Source organism: Myodes glareolus, chromosome 7, assembly GCF_982192425.1.
Source record: "Myodes glareolus chromosome 7, mMyoGla1.1, whole genome shotgun sequence".
In the NCBI taxonomy this organism is placed as follows: domain Eukaryota; kingdom Metazoa; phylum Chordata; class Mammalia; order Rodentia; family Cricetidae; genus Myodes; species Myodes glareolus.
In genome coordinates this window covers 64,086,290-64,105,086 of record NC_142032.1, presented here as the reverse complement: position 1 = coordinate 64,105,086, position 18,797 = coordinate 64,086,290, and the positions used below count along the sequence as shown (strand labels likewise).

The 18,797-nt window shown below is 48.8% G+C and overlaps 2 protein-coding genes across 3 annotated transcripts; both read right to left on the bottom strand.

Annotated features, from left to right (window-relative positions):
- Nucleotides 1-1,543: 1,543 nt before the first annotated feature.
- Fuom (fucose mutarotase) lies at nt 1,544-4,245 on the bottom strand. Of its 2 annotated transcripts, none has more exons than XM_085693321.2 (6): nt 4,102-4,245; nt 3,422-3,490; nt 3,185-3,255; nt 2,942-3,040; nt 1,974-2,047; nt 1,544-1,888 (listed from the first exon to the last, which is right to left on the bottom strand). In XM_085693321.2, the coding sequence occupies exons 1-6, from the start codon at nt 4,184-4,186 to the stop codon at nt 1,858-1,860; spliced, it is 429 nt and encodes a 142-aa protein (XP_085549447.1). In that variant the 5' UTR covers nt 4,187-4,245; the 3' UTR covers nt 1,544-1,857. The 2 variants fall into 2 exon arrangements, with proteins under 2 accessions (XP_085549447.1, XP_048311273.1); XM_048455316.2 differs by having other exon boundaries at nt 1,544-1,785; nt 4,102-4,244.
- A 3,393-nt stretch (nt 4,246-7,638) lies between these two features.
- On the bottom strand, nt 7,639-17,843 carry Echs1 (enoyl-CoA hydratase, short chain 1). The gene is made up of 8 exons (XM_048455317.3): nt 17,683-17,843; nt 15,133-15,330; nt 14,600-14,727; nt 13,800-13,899; nt 12,808-12,912; nt 12,066-12,185; nt 9,732-9,799; nt 7,639-8,117 (listed from the first exon to the last, which is right to left on the bottom strand). Exons 1-8 carry the CDS (start codon nt 17,768-17,770, stop codon nt 8,052-8,054), a joined length of 873 nt encoding a protein of 290 aa, XP_048311274.1. The 5' UTR covers nt 17,771-17,843; the 3' UTR covers nt 7,639-8,051.
- Between the last annotated feature and the right edge of the window lie 954 nt (nt 17,844-18,797).

The window sequence follows — 18,797 nt, the reverse complement described above, 5'->3', positions numbered from 1 at the left end:
CGCCAAGTGCTCTTCCTGCCATCCTAATAAGAATCTGAATCTAAATGAATCTATTTACGGTCCCTACTCAGCGGAGCAGAGGTGCCCAAATCCTATCCAGGTCCCAGGTAGAACCAAATCCCACATAAGGACACCCAAGTGCTCTCCTTTCTTTCTTTCTTTTTTAAATATTTATTTATTCATTTATTTATTATGAATACAATATTCTGTCTGTGTGTATGTCTGCAGGCCAGAAGAGGGCACCAGACCTCATTACAGATGGTTGTGAGCCACCATGTGGTTGCCGGGAATTGAACTCAGGATCTTTGGAAGACCAGGCAATGCTCTTAACCTCTGAGCCATCTCTCCAGCCCCCTCTCCTTTCTTTCTTTATTGCTTCTGGCCCCTAGCCTAATCTAGAGATTCAGGTGCAGGTGGTCAGGAAGCAGTGCCCAGCGAGTCTCTGCTCAGGGCCCGTGAGGTCAGACCCATGGTCAAGATTTGAGCTGTCCTGCCTTCACATCTCTGAATCTAAGCAGAGGACCTGCAGATGCTGGGGTTCCAAGAGCTCGGTGTTTTATTGGGACCAAAAGTATCGACTAACCCAGGGCAGTGCTATGGTCAGGTTTCTTTCTAGCTTTGCCTGAGCCAGGAACCTCTATGGGCATTTCCTCCTAAAGGGGAACGAGGACTGGAGATAGCTCAAAAGTTACCAGTGCTTGGGCATCATCGGGACCGTCTCCTCACCTGCTCAACTTTTGGTTGTTTGCAGCTTTTGGCCAGTACAGACAAAGCTGCTATGAACATTCCCCACTAGCCTGCAGACATGTGGTGCAGACACATCCAGGTTTTCATAAAGCAAACTGTTTCAGGCCCTTCTAAGTTCCTCCCCTCCAACCTTGCTATTTCTGTCTGCGATTCTGAGCCCCAATTGATCCTTTACCATCAGGGACAATTGAAGATTCAAAGTTAGGAGCAGCCAGGTCGCATCTGAGTTCCTGGACTTAACAGCTGCTCAGGCATAGGTAGTGGGTGCTCAACCTGCCAAGTATAGGCATGGTGGGCTCCAGTCCACACCCAGACCTCTCTGACCTTGAACCAGGGAGGTCAGCATTACCCTTCCTAGCAGCTGAGCGGTCATCTCTGCGTGTCAGCATCCTTCCATCTGAAGTGTCCAGTCCAACTCTGCCATTTTGCCCTCTGGCCTAGAGTTCAGAGACTGGCCCTAGTCACGAGTCACTGTGTGTTGCAACCCAAGTGAGGAATTCAGAAACTCCCAATTCCCACAAGCATCGTGTGCAGCCACCTCCAGACCCCTGCTGTGCAGCCCACCAACATCAACTACCAGCTTAGCCCTTCGTCTAGACCCAGGCCACAGTCACAGCCCCAACTCAGCTCTCAGGTTCCTACCCAGGCCTAGCTCCTGTCCAGCTCCCAGCCCTCAAGCAACCTCCAAGCTTCATATCCCATATGGATTTTCCACCTGAGGACTCAAAAAAGATGGGTGGGTAGTGGGTGCTTATTTGGAAGCTAATGACCTCCCTGGAACTCACCACAAGACAAGTTCATGAGTACAAAACCTTTAAATATTGGCAGTGACTTCTCGCCCCACCCCCTCAATTTCACACATCAGGGGAGGGGGGAAATCTCTGTCAGGGTCAGCAGAGTTTCTCAAGATCTGGGGTCCAGGTCTGAGTGTGCCAAAGCCAAAGGGTGGCCTGCTGATTGGGTTCCGGTGGTCTCTATGAGGGTCCGAGGTCAAGCGTTCCCTTCTTGAGGATGATGTTTCCGTAGAGTGCCATCTCCCTGCCGGAGGGTCAGGGTGCTGAAACTCTAACTTTGCCCCTTTCCACTTCTATCCCTCCTGCTCAACAATGTTCAGGAACTCTGCAGCATAAGTCCCTCCTGTCTTCCTGGGCAGAGCAGAGGTGGAGGCAGTTCCCGGGGCCTGGATAAGGACTTGCCCAAGTCACCTGGACGCGGTAGAAACTCACCCGGTTGCGACAACAGCAAAAGCTTTTTTTGCACGTTCATAAAATTCAAATCTCTCTATCTTCATCAGAGCTTTCTGGAAGACAAAATGGCCCGGCTGGAGGGACCTTGCCTGAGAAGTCCTCCGGGTGGACTCCTGAGTTGAGTACCCCACCAGGAAGTAGCTAGGAGGTGGCAGCAATGGAACCCTGCTCTCCGAGGTTCTATTCCTTTGGTTCTCCTGATGCTGGGGTCTCAGGGAACTGGGGACAAGGGGCATCTTTCATATCCCCGTCTGAGCCTGTGATGGACAAGGTGCCTGCTGGATGTGGACTCAGCTCACCAAGCCTCTGGAAAGTGGTTCTCAGTCTTCCCAAAGCTGTGATCCTTTACTACAGTCCCTCATGAGTGGTGACCCCCAACCATAAAATTATTTTCGCTGCTACTTCATAATTGTAATTTTGTTACTATTATGAACCCTAATGTGAATATCTGTGCTTTCCTATGGTCTTTTTGGGGTTGCAAGCCACAGGTTGAGAACTGCTATTCTAGATCCTCTAAACTGCCCTGGAAGTCCCCTGCCCGGGACAGGAGTCCTCAGGTTGGTCCTGCTCAAGCCTGCCAACAGCTCCTTTAGGAGAATGGGTGTGTCCTCTACCAGTTAGGGATGTGTGCTGTGTGATATTCAGATCTTAGCAGGAATGAAGTGACAAAGAGTAAGATTTGGGGTGAAGGTGCACATCCATAGAAGTCCAGAGGGGGGTCCACCAGGCAGCCCACAATCCTCTAGTTCAAATGGGACCCAACTCCCAAGCAGACAGGTCAGGATTCTGGGAGGAGGAGGAAGCAGAAGAGGCTTGAGTGGAGAGGGAGGAGGCTCAAAGGGAGGTGGCCACAGGGCTCAGATACACCTCTGGCATCTGCAACCCCATGATTCACTCTTCCCGAGCCTCCAGGAGACAGAGGGGCCCATTCTTGGGGGTGCACTCACCTTGCAGCCAGCTTTTAGCAGAAGGGATTCATAAAGGTTCCATATTGGGGTCTGCAGGCCCCTCTCCTTGTCACTGGGCACTAGCTCCATCACAGCAGCCTGGGGAGACAGGGGTCAGCTCTGTGGTCCTAGGCACCTCCAGGGTTCCCCTGAGAGAGGAGGCCCTTTAGGGGTGTAAGGTCATATGAAGTATGGCAAAGGGGAAACTGAGGCCCAGTTCAGTGCATAGCTTTTGCTCCTTACCGGGCTTTCCACATAGGTATCCAGGGGCAGCAGCTTCAGCACAGCCTTCAGGAGCTGTGGGATGGCCAGGCCTAGGAGGACACAGAGCTGGGGTCAGGCCTCTGTTCTCATCATGACCTGTAACCCCGCCTGTCTCAAACTTTCATTTTGGGCCACAGTAAGCAACCAGTTAACAGGAATGAGGGGCCAGGACAGAGAGGGCACAGAACCAGGACCGGGTCTATCCACAGTGCTCACCATCTGCTCGGATCTCTACGGGCCCACACTGGCAGATGGAGGAAGTTGGGAAGTTTGCATCTGCAAGAACTGAAAGGAGAGAAGGGGGAAACGGATTCTAGGTGGTGTGGTTCTCCCTCCCAGGTGATCACCTCACGTATCGCAAAGCACAAAGACACATATCCTTGTTCATTATCAACACAGTCCACCATCTGGGATGTCCACATGCCCGGTCAGTATAGCCTTGCCACTCCAGTTAGTGGGGACAGGTCACTCCATTAGTCCCCTTCATAGCAGCAGAAAAAAAGACACTATATAAACGAGGCAATGAAACCAGTATCTGGGAGGAGGAACCAATACTCTCACCCCAGCCTTTGGCGGCCCTGTCTTGCCCTAGGGCACCAGGCCAGGGCCAGAGAATCCAGCAGACCTCAGGGCAGCCTGGAAGACTACGTGGGAGGTCTGGGAACTATCTTGCTGCAGAACTTGGAACCTGGTTTGCCCTTTCCAGAATTCTGCGGCCTGAGCCAAAGGTAGGCCTCGGTTCAGCTTTTCTCCGAAGCAACTGGATGCTTCCTGCTCTGAAGAGCAAGGTGACGTGGTGTTCCAGGCATTCCTGGACCCTGCCGGTCAAGGGCTCCCCGTGCAGAACGCACCACGGCTAGACGCCACGCTGTCGGCTTGGCTTTCTACAAGCTCACCTATCTCGTCTCCGTGACCCATGCGAGCAAGCGCGAATAGCAGCTCCGGCGACAGCACCTTCGGGATGCCCTTGAGCGCAACCATGGCCGCAGAACTAACTAGGGGAGTTGGGGGCGGGGCGGTGCCACACGGATGGGGCGGTGCCAGAGGAGAGGTGGATCCAACCGCTGGATAGCTGTGTCAAGCCCCGGGGTAACGACGCAAAACTCTGAGGCCTGGCTGATTGTGGGAAAGTTCAGAAAGCAAATCCATGTGGGAAGGATAAAAATGCCAGAGAGGCACCTCTGGTGCCCCACTCTGATATGGCCACTGCTGCCCAACTTGGTGGCAGTGATGGGTGAAGGGTGAGAGGTAACCTTTCTGCTTCAGTTTGGAGGCAAACCAGTATAGAGACAAAACCAAATCAAAATCCCCAAATAGTACTGGGGTCAGAAACCAAATAGTTTAAAGAAGCTGAGAGCTACATCAGGGTTTGGGGGAGCTCCTTTTGGGGACAATCTGCATATGCCCCATTGTCTTGAACTCTCTGAAGCCAAGGGTATGGTGGGTTCCTGTCCTGCCAGGGTGGAATCAGTGAACTTAGCACACCCATACACCCCCCCCCACACACACACACAGAGAGAGAGAGAGAGAGAGAGAGAGAGAGAGAGAGAGAATCTCCCACTGAACATCTTAAACACTTTCAGTTTTCAGAACAAATAACTGAGGTGTATGCTCAGTACATGGAGAAAATTAAACCAATGAGAGGTTGGAGAGATGGCTCAGTCGCTAAGAGCATGGGTTGCTCTTCCATAGGACTGGGGTTTGGTGGCTCACAACTATTTATAACTCCAATTCCAAGGGATTTATTGGCCTCTTCTGGCCTCTGAGTCATCAGGCACACAGGTGGTACACAGACATAATTGCAGGGACAACATTCATACATATTTTTAAAGTTAAAAACAGTTAACTAATGAACCAATTAACTCAGTTTCAAGGTTTCTCCTATTGAGTGGTCACCTCCTTGGCTTGTGCATTCTAGACTGTGGGCCAATCAATGGCTAACACACACTTCCCTGAGTGCCCAGGTTTAATAAGTGAACATTAGGACTGGAGAGATGGTTCAATGGCTAAGAGCACCAGCTGCCCTTCCTGGACCTAGGTTTAATCCCCAACATCACAACTATCTGAAACCCCAGTCCCAGGGAATCCAATGTACTCTTCTTGGGGGAGAGTGGGCTTTGCCAGGAGAAAGGCCCTGAGACTTGGGTTCCAGAATAGGGAGCTTTGGTTGAGACAGTGTGGAGTGATCACACCAGTTACCACGGTCTGGGCTGTGCATTAACTTCATAAAACAAACTTTGAACACCTGGATATAATGCATGTCTTAATCTAGAGTTCAGATAGACCTCAACTCTCACCCCTCCAACCCCTTGTTTGTTTGTGTCAGGATTTCACTATGTAGCCCCAGCTGGCCAGAAACTTGCTACACAGACCAGAGTGGCTTTGAACTCAGCAATCTGCTGGTCTTGCCCCACAGCGCTGGCCGGGACTAAAGACCTCCACGTCTAGGTGCATTTTATGCAGATGCCCTGAGGCTCAGAACTGGAGCGTGCTCCCGTGTAGATGCAGATCTCCAGTCTCACGCTGACAGGTGCTGGAGAGCAGCCTTGATGTTATATTGCCACAGCAAATAGACAGCCATTTCCCCACACTGAAGCTCTGGGCATAGCAAATGTTAGGGCTAGTGCAGAAGGCCATTGCCCTACTATCTGTCCATCTTAGCCCAGACGGTGATAACCTGACCTGGCTGGGGATGGTGGCATACCACTGTAGTCACAGTTGTCACGAAGGCTGGAACAGGACTATCCACAGCTCAAGACAAATATATATTGAGCAATATATTAAGATGGCTTCAAAAAAACCTATTACATTACTGTGAGAATGGCATATCCCCACATCAGCACAACACATCAAGCTTCTCCTGTTTGTTTTCTTCAAGACAGAGTTTCTCTGTGTAGCCCCAGTTGTCCTGGAACTCAGTCTGTAGACCAGGCTGGCCTCGAACTCACAGAGATGCACCTGCCTTTGCCTCCTGAGTGCTGGGATTAAAGGTGTGTGCGACCATCGCCCAGCAAACAGGCTTTAAACAAATGTACCACAGCATCAATGAACTCAGACGATGTTTGCCTTAGTTTAGGCTTCAACATGCTTCAACTTAAAGGCTTGTTGTTCTGGCCTCTGTAGTTCTAGAGGCTAGAAGTTGAAGCAAGGCAGATTTGCTGTCTGGTGAAGACAGACTTCCTGGCTCCTTGTGCCTTCTCATTTCATCTTCACAGGGAAGGGGTTGCAGGCACTCCCTTGGGGCCTTACAGACCCTCTTAAGAGCCCCACTGACCTAGCATTCTAAGCCCACCTCTTTTAGGGTTTCAACACAGGAGCTCGGCAGGGGATGCTGCTCATTGCCTTGTGCAAGTGAAATAAACACAAAAGAACAAATACTCTTAATTCCACTCATGAGGAACCTGGAGTCATCACATTCTCACAGAAAGTAAAAATGCTGGTGTAATGGTCTGTCCTGTCCCTTTAAGAGACAAGCACTGTCCCCTCCTTCTGCCCTCTCCCTTCTACCTGCTGAGGCAGGCAGATCTTCCTTCTGCTTCCAGCCTGTGAGTCTTTCCTCTCTCTCCAGAAGAGGCAGCTTCAGCCTCTCCCCTTCTTTCCACCTCTCCCCTTCCCGTTTTTCTTTCTCTCTCTCTCTCTCTCTCTCTCTCTCTCTCTCTCTCTCTCTCTCTCTCTCTGCGTCTCTCCCTCTCCTCTTTCCCCTTTCCTTCCACAACCCACTAAATAAATATCCAACATCACTCTGCATGGTCTGCCTATCTGTCTTGGTATCTTACCCACCATGTGGCTCCCTGTCTGGGACCATAGCTCCTTGTGGTCTGCTGCAGCCACTCGCCAACCTGCGGTATTTTATTTTTACCATAACAGCTGGTGCCAGGGGCTGGGGGGTGGGATACAAAGTTAGTGTCTAATGGAGACAGTTTTAGCTTGGGAAAATGAAGTTCTGGAAACTAATGGTGGGATGGCTGCACACGGATTTAAAAGTGCTTGACAGTGTACTCAGATGTGGTTAAGATGGTGAAGTTAAGGGGGCTGGAAAAATGGCTCAGCACTGGCTGCTCTTCCAGAGGTCCTGAGTTCAATTCCAAGAACCCATATGGTGGCTCACAACCATCTGTAATGAGATCTGGAACCCTCTTCTGGCCTGCAGGTGTACATGCAGACAGAACACTGTATACATAATAAATAAATAAATCTTAAAAAAAAGAGGGTGAAGTTAAAAACACACAAATAGCCACCAGGTGGTGGTGGCACACACCTTTAATCCCAGCACACAGGAGGCTGAGGCAGGCGGATCTCTGTGAGTTCAAGGCCTATTCTATATTGTAAGTCCCAGGCAGCCAGGGCTACACAGTGAGATGCCATCTATAAGAAAATAACAGCAATACGAATTAGAAAATACATTCATTCTCCAGAGACAACTACAGGTGAGCTGAAACTGAACTGACGTAGTCGCTTTACTTGAATTATTGTGCACTTGGAATCAGCAGACAGGGCAGGGTCACTTCCCACTTGAAGCCACATCCTGAGCTGTGCACTGTTGACAGCGCACAGGGGTATGTATGGGTGGTCCAAGCATGTACCTGCCTCTGAAGTGAAGTAAAAAATATAAACAATAAATCAAGACTCCTTGAACATTTCCCAGATTTCTGATTTAGACTGTGAGAGATTGACTTCCACTGGGGAACGTTGCAGGCCGCACCACGGGTACCTGAGCTGCAGTCACAGCTCTGAAGACTTTGGTAGGAACTGTGGCCTACACTACCCTTTAGGACAATTTATTCGCCTCTCAATTGACAGGCTAAGCTTTCCTCTCCAAGGTGGCACAAGGCTCAGCTGCCAGTTCTCAGTGGTCTTTGAAGTTGGCCTTCCTTTTCTCCACAAATGCAGCCATTCCTTCTCTCCGGTCATCCTGGAAGGAAAAGGAAGAAGGGAGGTGAAGTCTGCATCTTCTTATTGGGCCCCTTGGATGACTGCTGCCTGCATCTCCAAGGTTCTCCTATGTCCTCCTCCTTGCCTGCTTGCCAAGCTCACTGACAGGGCAGTGATTCTGCAATGGGCCCACCTGCAGCCCATGAAAGATATTCTTCACACACAGTGCTGTGCTGGGGTCAGGGGGGTGTATACCACACAGAACACAGTCCCTCAGGAGCCATGACAAGAGCACCAGTAAACTCATGTCCATAGCACCTCTGGATTGGGCAGGGCGTGAGCTGGGACTCACATAGCTGGGGAGCAGCAACAGAACTCTACTTTATACCTGCCTCTTCCTTAGCCTGTGGACACACGATGTGCACACATTTTCACTTCTTCCTCAGGGGCCTGAACCATTTCAAATCTTTTTTTAATTTTTAAGTGTGTGTGTGTGTGTGTGTGTGTGTGTGTGTGTGTCTGTGCGTGTGTGCATGCAGACAAGTGCAGGTGCAGGACAGAGATCAAAGGTGTGATATTCTGGAGCTGGAGTGGCAGGTGATGGTGAGCCATCTGATGTGCATGCTGGGAAGTGAACGCAGGTGCTCTGGAAGAACAGAACATGCTCTTAAGTGCTAAGCCAACTCCCCAGCTTCTTAAATGCATGCATGTGTGTGTGTGTGTGTGTGTGTGTGTGTGTGTGCGCGCGCACGTGTGTTAATAAAACACTTAGCACTGGGACAGTGGTGTAATGAATAGTGCATCTGATAATCAGAAGATTCTTGATTCTTTCTTTTTTATTTTTGGTTTTTTGAGACAGAGTTTCTCTGTGTAACAGTCCTAGCTGTCCTAGATCTAGTTCTTGTAGACCAGGCTGGCCTTGAATCCACCTGCCTCTGCCTCCCGAGTGCTGGGATTAAAGGCCTGCGCCACCACCACCCAGTTGATCAGAAGATTCTTTAAAACACCTAGACATGACCTTCTGATAAGAGGTGAACTGTAGCCAAGTGTGGTGCCACACTCCTTTAATCTCAGCATTCAGGAGGCTGGGGCAGGCAGAGCTCTGTGAGTTCAAGACCAGTTTGGTTTATATAGTGAGCTGCAGGTCAGCCAAGACTACATAATGAGACCCCGTCTCAAAAATAAGCAAACAAACAAAAAAATAAATAAATAAAAACTAGGGGGTGGTGGTGGTGGACAGCAGTTAAAAGCACTGCTACTCTTGAAATGGGATCTGGATTTGGTTCCCAACACTTTTATGGTGGTTCACAACAGTCTCTAACTTCAGTTTAAGGTATCTAGTGCCCTTGTCTGGTTTCTGCATGCACCAGACATGCATACAGTATATTTACACACATGTAGGGAAAACGTTTATACATATAGGATAAGCAATATTTAGAGATGGTTTCTCTGTGGCAAAGGCTGGTCTCAAACTCCTGGACTCAAGCAATTCTCTTTGTCCCCTGGCTCCTACTGTGCCCAGCTATGAACTCCACTTTAATACAGAAGCTGCTATTCAGTGGTGTAATGCAAGGGCTGCTTTGCAGAGCTACATTCTCCACCGCTTCTGTAACACAAATGAACTGGAATCCTAAGCAGAATACTTGGTACTCACAGTGGCAAAGGTTGAATAGAAGAGCTTCTTCTCCAGCTTATTCCCTTCTGTTAAGGTCATTTCGAATGCTGAAAAGGAAGTCCTGAAGTCACAAACTGAAATGCTGAGTGTGGGGGTACCCATGCCGGACTGTGACCCGTAGAAAGGGCTACGGGCTGTGTGGCCTCCACTTAGCTCTCCTCACTTTTCAAGTGCACCACCCATGTTGAGGTAGCCACGGGAACAAACAGCTCTCCTAAGCCTCCCTAACACCTTAGCGGCGTCCAGAGTTCTCAGAAGGCAGAAGCACCAGAACTGAACAAAGGACAAACAGCAGACTCTGTCCAGCTATGAGGACCCGAGGTAGCTGATAAAATGGAGCACAGAAGCCCAGGAAGCATGAAAAGCAGAAGAGGATGGCTAGGCTGCAGGGACAGCACCTGCCCAGGCCTTCGGTGCCAGCACAGGACTCGAATGCTCCCTGCGTGCTCCACACACAGCTGCCTCTTTAAACATCAGTGCATCTGATCATGGCTAGCAGCAACCCTGAAGGGCTGCTGTCCCCTCTCTCTGGAGGCAGCAACAACCTTTCTAGGTCACATCTTTTGCCCCCAAGCTGATACTACAGAGCAGAGACCCAGTGCCATTCCAAATGCTGAGATAAGCTATTACATTAAGACTCCATTCCTGGGGTTGGAGAGATAATGCAGTGGCTAAGAGCACTTGAACTCTTGTAGAGAGCTGGGGTTCCCTTCCTGGAACCCACAGGGAGGCAAGTGCACAACTGCCTGTAACTCCACTTCCAAGAGGTCCCTTGTCCTCCACTGCACCATGCAAACATGATGTTCATACCCATACACAGTCAAACACTCTCACACACAAAATAATAATCAATAAAATCTTTAAAATAACCACAAAAACTCAGGTCGTTGTACCTATTTGCTGGGAATCCCACAAACCCTTGGAACTCAGGCTCTGAGAGATCTGCTGGCCTCTGTGACAGTGAACATTATGTTTAGAGGAGAAATTTACTGCACTAGGCTTGTAAAAACAAATTGCTTTTTATCTTATACAAGCCATGAGGAAGTTGCTCCTACCCTGAATGCACCCTGTCAGGTGGCCTGAGATGGACCACTTCCTGGTGCAGTTGGACTAGTCTTAAAAACTTGCTGTTTGCTGCAAAAATATTTCACTGCTTCACAGGCTAACTGCTAAGTTCTGCTTTTGTATGAAATGCTTGCTTGCTTGGAAGGCTGAGATACCTGTCTGTTACAAAATCAGGCCTTACCTAGAGAATTCTCTCAGGTTCGGTCCTGGAAACTCTCTTTTTAATAAAAAGTCTCTAATTTACAAAAACCAAAACTTGAGTCAGACTGGTGACTCTCTGAACAACCCTAGAGCCACAAAAGCCTCCACACATACCCACACACATATACACACATGTATATAATCTCACACACATGCTAATAAATAACGTAAATATATTTTTTAAAAAAGACTCCAAGCTTGGTGTAGTGATATATGTCTACAATCCACTGAGGCAGGTGGATCCAGAGTCTGAGGACAGCTTCAGTTATAGAGTGAGACCTTGCCTCAAATTCCAAACAAAGGGCTCTGCCAGAGGGCTTGGTGGATAAAGGCCATCATTGCCAAGCCTCACAACAACTGGAGTTCAGTCTCTGGAGCCCAAATGGTGGCAGAGACAACTGACTCATGTTAGTCCCTGACCTCCGCATGTGCACCGTGGGATGACCTCCTTAATAAATCAAAACGTGAAATAAAGAGGTAAATAAATGAGTACATCTAAAGAGAAGAAGAAAAGGACGAGGCAGCTCTGAGGAAGGCCGGTCAGGCCAGCTTCACAAGCTGAAGGAACTGATGAAGATTCTTCATGTGAGCTGGGCTACTGCAGACAGCAGCTACAGCCCCTTTATATACCAGAGCATAGGTGAGGAGGGACCCGTTCAATCCAGGCCCCAGAGACAACTTTCCCTTGAACCAGTGACTTCCTGTGGCTCCATTCTTGGTCTTCCCTCTCTACCTGACGCTGCATTGCCAGTAAGTCCCAGGCCTGGCCCCCAGTCTTGGGTCCTGGTAAAAAAGATACTCAGAGTATCTTGACAGAGATTTGAATGACCAAAACCTGGAACACTATGGCAAACTGCAATCCTGAGAACTTTCCCATTGCTGCCTGGGACAAGGTGGGAAAGGTGGAACCACCCAGCTTCATCTATGCGGTTCTGAGGACCCTCCCACTTGCTGCCTGGGACAAGGTAGGGGTGATTTGGGACCTCATAGCTTCATCTGTGCAGTTCTGAGGAACCCTCCCACTCGCTCTTCTCAGCAGACTCTTACCTGCGTTCACAGATTCTTTCGCCATGGCTACTATAATTTTGGAATTGCTGGCGATTTTTTCTGCACATTTGATTGTCTCTTCAACCAGTGTTTCAACAGGAAAAATCTTGCTTACAAGACCTAAAATATGAAAAGTATGACTAGTACCCAGAAACATCATCGTCTACTTCCTTTGGAGCCCAGTGACACTGAGAGGCCAGTTCTCTGAGTCCTAAACAAGGGACAGTTATCCCTAGCAGAAGGTGACTGTGGTCTCCACTGCCAGGTTCCAGTTCCTGAATTCTTAAGTTGCTCAGGTCATGCTCTCTATGGAATCAAATGGCACAGAGAACTTGAGGTCTATGGTCACTGCCAAGGGCAGGGAAAAGACTGGCCTTTAAGGGCCTTTGAAAGGCAGTGGGAAGAGAAGCTATTATTTCTTTTTCTTTTTGGTTTTTCGAGTCAGGGTTTCTCTGTAACTTTGGAGCCTGTCCTGGAACTAGCTCTTGTAGACCAGGCTGGTCTCGAACTCACAGAGATCCTCCTGCTTCTGCCTCCCTAGTGCTGGGATTAAAGGTGCGCACCACTACCGCCTGGCGAAGTTATTATTTCTAACCTGAACATATGTTGCCACTCTCTTGTGCATAACATATTTCAAGATATAAAACTCAATGCCAGAATCTTAGGGCTCCAATGCCAGGTACCCATGGGGACACCAGATGTAGCCCAAGCCTTCCCCAGCTCACAGCATCAGATACCCCACCTGCTTGCTTGGCATCCTGGGCTGAAATGCGGTCACCAGTGAGGACCATCTCCATTGCTAATGACTTGCCAACTGCACGAGTGAGTCTCTGAGTGCCCCCTGCACCTATAGGGAGAGATTTGTGGTCTCAGCTGGCTCTTCGTCATGAGCCACTGAGAAGAAACCCAGGTCTGGGATGTAGCTCAGTGACAGATGGTTTAGCATGCACGAGATCCTGGGTTCTTTCTCAGAATCAAAAAGAAAGAAAAATCACATTGGCTCTTTCCCCACAGCCCTGGAAGGTTCTAGGTTTCCCTGAAAACATGTGCTGGACCAAATCCCAGTATCTGACTCCTTCTCTGCAGACCTGAACAAATATACTGAACTCACAAACCAGAATCTCAGAACAAGCCTGGTCAAGTCCAGAGAGCAGTGGATGCCTCCTCTGAGCGTGGCCTCTTCCCTCGGGGCTCAAATCCATTCTCTTTGAGCGTTCACCTTCTACCAGGTCTAACAGGTAGCCCCTGGAGAGCAATGGGATTGTTTTCTCACAACATCTCAAGGCTTTCCCAGGCAGTGAGGACTTTTCTACAGTCTGATATGAACTCAGGAAGGTCATCTGACCTGCTACGCCAGTGACATAGGAGTGGACAGAGCCAGAGTCATATGGGACGGAGTTTTTGATGCAAGCCCATGGCTAATCACCTCTCTCCCAAGCTTCGGGTATACAAAACTCTTAAAGGTATATGAATCATGAGCAGAAAGAACCGCTGTGGCTAAAAGCCAGGGTCAACTCTGTGTGATATTGTCAGATTTAGGATGTGTATACTCATAAGAGCTAGACACGTCTGAGGCTCGCAGACTGTGCTGAGCTTCATGGGCTCTGTCCTTCAGGCGCTGGTTGGCAGGGAGAAAACTGAGCAGACAAGAGTCATCCATCTGGGGCCTGTGGTTGGACGCAAGTCATGGGGCTGAGTCTCAGGCTTGCCTTGTTACAGCGGACACATTCTCACCTGGGATGGTCCCCAGCAGGATTTCTGGCTGTCCAAACTGGGCTTTCTCACCGGCATAGATGATATCACACATCATGGCAAGTTCACAGCCCCCACCAAGCTGAAAAAAAAAAGTTCAAAAAAGCAGGTGGATTTTACCAGAGGAACCAAGGCAGAAAGTCACTCTACTGGCTTAAATAACTTTTCTAAAACCATGAAACGGTCAGATAGCAGCAAATGTTAAGCTAACAGAACAAAACTAGATTAAAGTGGTAGAATAAATAGAAGACATATTTCTATTATTATATCTTATTGATAATATATCAATAAGAGATATTGTTTAGCAGGGACTTGTAGACTTTTATAAAAAGGGCCAGGCAATAAATATTTTTGGCTTTGTGGTGAATAACTCAGCATAGTACAGTTGACTCAAAAAAAAATCAGCTAGAGAGGACAGGGGCATGAATGCGTGTGGTTGACCAATTCCTAGGGATGGGTTTCATTAAATAATCAGCATGTGTAATAAATCACACGGTTTTTCCATGGGCTAAACTAGCCCTGCATTTCTCAATGGCCTAGAGAAGCAGGAACCCTAGTGGGCATAGAGTACTCACACATGTAGTATTGCACTCTGCAGCAATTAAATAGAAACAGAAAAGCTCATTAACACATCTGCGAATTAGTCAATGAGCCTCCATCAAACCAAGCAGTTACCGAAAGACACCGTGGGCCTTTCAGAGACACAGGTCTTTGCTCTACTTTACTTGCACAAGCACAGCTCCGTCCGCCTGGCACAGGAGACCCCTGGGACTAACACTTACAGCATAACCATTGACAGCTGCAATGACCGGCTTCTTGACCCGGGTGATCTGGTCCCAGTGGCTCAGGAACTTGCTGGAGTAACAGTCCTGGAGTGTCCGGCTCTGCATTTCCTTGATGTCCGCTCCAGCTAGAGGCAGAAGTGAGGCTTCAATTACCAGACATCAGAGAATTTCTCAGTCCTGTATTCTGATGCACCAGCCCTGGGGGCATTTCCCATAACAGTGGGAACAGCTGATACATGGACTAATTAATAACTCACCAAGCTGTCTGTTATGAGCAGGTAACATTGGGGGCTGTGGTGGGCAATGGATGCTAGATATACTCAGAGGAAAATGGGCTTATGCCAGTTAATTCAGTAAGGACCTGAGCGCACCAGAGTGCTCAATACACAGAAATGCTCTTCCACCCAGTTTACTTTATATGGAGTATATCCTAAGCCACCCCTCCCATCACAGAGAAACTGGTCCACTTTGCTGCTTGCCACAGGCCACAGCATTCCCCTACCCTCTACCACCATGGCTGCCCAGCACACCTGCAAATGCCTTCTCCCCACCAGTGAGCACAATGGCCCCCACAGCAGGATCCTCTTCAAAGGTCTCCAGCGCTTGGTTGAGCTCCTCCATCAGGCCATTGCAAAGGGCATTCAGCGCTTTGGGGCGGTTTAACTGGATCAGCCCCACACTGTTATTCTTTCCTTTTTTTTCTGTGACGATGTACTGAAAATTAGCACCTAGGTCAAGAGGACAAAAGAGGATTGCCATCATAAAGATATTGAAGGCACTGTGGTGGCTAATCTCGGTTGTCAACTCGACCACATCTGGAATCAACTAGAACCCAAGCAGCATTGGAGGTGAGAAGACCCACCCCTAAATCTGGGCCACACCTCCTGGTGGCAGCCGACATAAAAGGACATGGAAGAGAGCTTTGGTTTTTTGCTTTCTGGCCCTCACTCTCAATGACAAGCTCATCCAATCAATTCTTACGGCTTTCCTTCTGCAGTGAACCTATTTCTTTGGAATTCCAATGTACACTGAAGACCCTCAGCTCTCTAGGACTTCCCTGGGCTCCAAAACCAGATTGGGTCTGCTAAAATATGCAGTCTCTTGGGCTGAAGGCCTACTGAATCCTAAGTCTTTTGCTCAGGAGACAGCCATTGTTGGACTGCGCAGACTATCACCTGTAAGCCACTCGAATATTCCCCTTTAATAAATATGTATATTATATATTAGTACATATAATACATATTCATTCTATCACTTCTCCTCTTTCACTGAACCCTGACCGATACAGGTATAGACAGGGAACTCTGTATCATCCCTACCACACCAGCCTCAGCTCTGTCTATGGTCTACCCAGGTATGGTGGCAGTGGCACGTCTTTAATCCTAGCACTCACGGGGCAGATGCAGGTGTATCTTTCTGAGTTCCAGCCTAGCCTGATCTAGTTCCAGGCCAACCAGAGAGCTACATAGTAAGATCCTGTCTCAAAACAAACAAACAAACAAACAAACAAAAGCAACAAACAAAAAAACCAGTAATAACAAAAGAGAAATCCCTTGCACAGAACACAGTCCCCTACCCCCACCCCCCATATGCCAGCAGTTTCCAGACCGTGACACCGGGTGAGAGCAGGACAGAGCCCAGGCCCTACTGGAGCAGTAAGCCTAGCAGGACAGAAGTGGATGCAAAGCACCATTAGGTGACTTGGAGGAACAGCCAATTCAGACTTGGGCGGGGTGTGCAGTCCCTGGATTTACAGGGAGGAAGATTAGCTTGTTAGTGAGGGTCCATGTTCTGGGTGTTTTGTTCCTTAACACAGTGCTTGTCTTGCGAATTCGGGGTAACTTAAGTGTGAGGTGCACTGTTGAAGGGTAGGATGCCTGCCATTCAGGGGAGCCAGGACATGTTGAGGTGCAGAAGTCAAGGCATGGCCAAGAATTTCTGGTAACACAAGAGCACTAGATGAATGTAGTGGTGTATTATTTGTAGTTTGATAAATGAAGCTTGCCTGAAGACCAGAGCAAAGCTAAAGCCACTAGAGGTCAGGCAATGGTGACACACACTTTTAATCCCAGGATTTGGGAGAGAGTCAGAAGGGTCTCTGTGAGTTCAAGGCCAAGATCAGTGCAGAAACAAATCCAGGTGGTGTTGGCTCACACCTTTAATCCTAGCCCTAGGGAGTCACACACCTTTAATCCTAGAATTAAAGGGACTATAAAAAGGGAGGAGACAGAGGCTTAGTCTGCTCTATCTACTGCCGCCCAGTCTTGGTAGATGTAAGATTTCTCTAGAGGCTTGACTGCTTTTTCTGATTTTTGGATTGGACCTCAATTTCTGTCTCTTGGTTTTTATTATTCATGTTACAGAGGGCTGCAGAAGAGTCCAGCCAAGGAGTGAGAAGGGAGGAACTACCAGCTGGCTGGGGAGGAAAGTGGGTGTGTCAGTATGGGTTGCGCTGATTGGACGGCGTGAAGGACAGGGCTCGGGAGAGGGCAGTGGACCGAGGGGGGACTGGACAGGAGGCATTGTAGACAAACTTTTCCCAATACTCTGGCTGTCTTGCTTAACCTACCTTCACATTGTCTTAAAACTACCTAAATGCACATGGGTTTCACAACCAACATACATGCTCCCAACAGGCCGCTAGTTAAAGTTCTAGGTTGAGAAGCTGCCAATACACCCGGGGCCCTCTCATCAGGCACGGCTTCTAGGTGCCAAGTTCGGGTTGGACTTATAAAGTGAGACTAAGGTCAGATTGGGGGGTGGGGTATGTAACTGGGTAGGGGTCAGGCGAGCAGTGGAGGTGAGCGCTCCGAAGGAGGATGGGAGGAGCTTCCAGCTAGAAATCTGGGTTTAGGTGTGGGGGATGAGTACTCGAATCAAGGGTCTAGGTATTTCAGAGTCAAGCGCTGGTATTGCACGCTTGTGGAAGTGGAAGTCAGACAAAAAAATCTGGAGTCAGGAGCAAAGTTCCAGGATCAAGTGAGGGTGCATGCAGGCTGGGGTTTAGAAACCAGCCGAAGGCTGCGGGTGGAGAGTTCACCCAAAGTGGGGTGACAGACTCCGCCGGTGTCCCCACTCACCCGAGGCGAAGCGCCGTAGTTCTGGGCAGCGGACCGAGGACAACAGCGAGCTGCTGGCTCGGGGAAGCAGAACACGCAGAGCAGCCATGGTGTACACAAACTAGCCTGGCGGCAGAATCGTCCCGCCTGCAGAATCGCTCCGCCCCAGATCCCAGGCTAGACAAGGCGGAAGCCGGAAGCCGAAGGGACTGACGGGTGACCTGGGCAGGGTGATGCAGTGGGCGGGGCGGGGTGGGAAGGATGGTCGCTGGCGAAGGGCTGAAGTTCCTTGAGTTGTCTGCTAATTGCACCGCGTTGGTGGTGTGCCATGGCTGGTGCACAGTACCAGGGTACAGGCTGGAAGAGGCAACTGTGCCTTTTCTCCTGCGCTGGCCGTGTGCTGTCGGTTTTGATCGCTGGAAGGCGCTACTGTAGATGTAGTCATAGAGCGTAAAGAGGAGAGGCGTTTTGTTTAGCTTTGCGACAGGGTCTCAATACATAGCTTTTTGGCTGTCTCTTGCTCTCACAGAGATACGTCTGCTTCTGTCTCTCAAGTGCTGGTATTAAAGGCATGCGCAACCACACCCCGCTCGAGAGGCAGCTAACTAGCTTCATAACATTAGGTTTTTACAAGATGAGACGATTTCCATATATTTAAAAGAAAACCGAGGTTTTGCTCATGTAGATAATCTTGAATTATAACTTTGAAATGTTTAGCAAGTATTAATCCGGCCTTTATTTGTATTCTTGCCCTAGTCCTGCAAACACTAGATTAGAGATAAATGACAGTACCTACAGATAAAAACAAAATTTATAATTTAAAGAAGACAATTCAAACCAAAATGAAGTCAGCAAACTTTATTTCAAGACTAAGGTAGAATATAAACAGAAACAGATCACCAACAAACCTTTGCTGATGAGGGGCTCTGTATTATTAGAATAGGCTACAGTGACAGTAGTTCAAAAATGAAATGGCTCAAACACAGGGTTTATCCAACTTAGGGCTGGTGGTGAGGTCAGGTGACTACTATTCTCTGAGTTTAGGAACAAAAGAAGAAGCAACTGAAGAGTGAGACTATTGTATTTGTCAGCGTTCTCTAGAGGAGTAGAACTGATAGGATATATGTGTGTGTATA

What these genes read in the sequence shown, in the direction of transcription:
- Fuom (XM_048455316.2), bottom strand. Translation starts at nt 4,186, where the DNA reads ATGGTTGCGCTCAAGGGCATCCCGAAGGTGCTGTCGCCGGAGCTGCTA. An exon ending in GGGTCACGGAGACGAGATAG is followed by an intron (nt 3,491 to 4,101) that starts GTGAGCTTGTAG and finishes CTCTCCTTTCAG; the next exon opens with TTCTTGCAGATGCAAACTTC. An exon ending in CGTAGAGATCCGAGCAGATG is followed by an intron (nt 3,256 to 3,421) that starts GTGAGCACTGTG and finishes GTGTCCTCCTAG; the next exon opens with GCCTGGCCATCCCACAGCTC.
- Echs1 (XM_048455317.3), bottom strand. Translation starts at nt 17,770, where the DNA reads ATGGCTGCTCTGCGTGTTCTGCTTCCCCGAGCCAGCAGCTCGCTGTTG. An exon ending in GAAAGAATCTGTGAACGCAG is followed by an intron (nt 9,800 to 12,065) that starts GTAAGAGTCTGC and finishes CTTCCTTTTCAG; the next exon opens with CATTCGAAATGACCTTAACA. An exon ending in TCTATTCAACCTTTGCCACT is followed by an intron (nt 8,118 to 9,731) that starts GTGAGTACCAAG and finishes TTTTCCTTCCAG; the next exon opens with GATGACCGGAGAGAAGGAAT.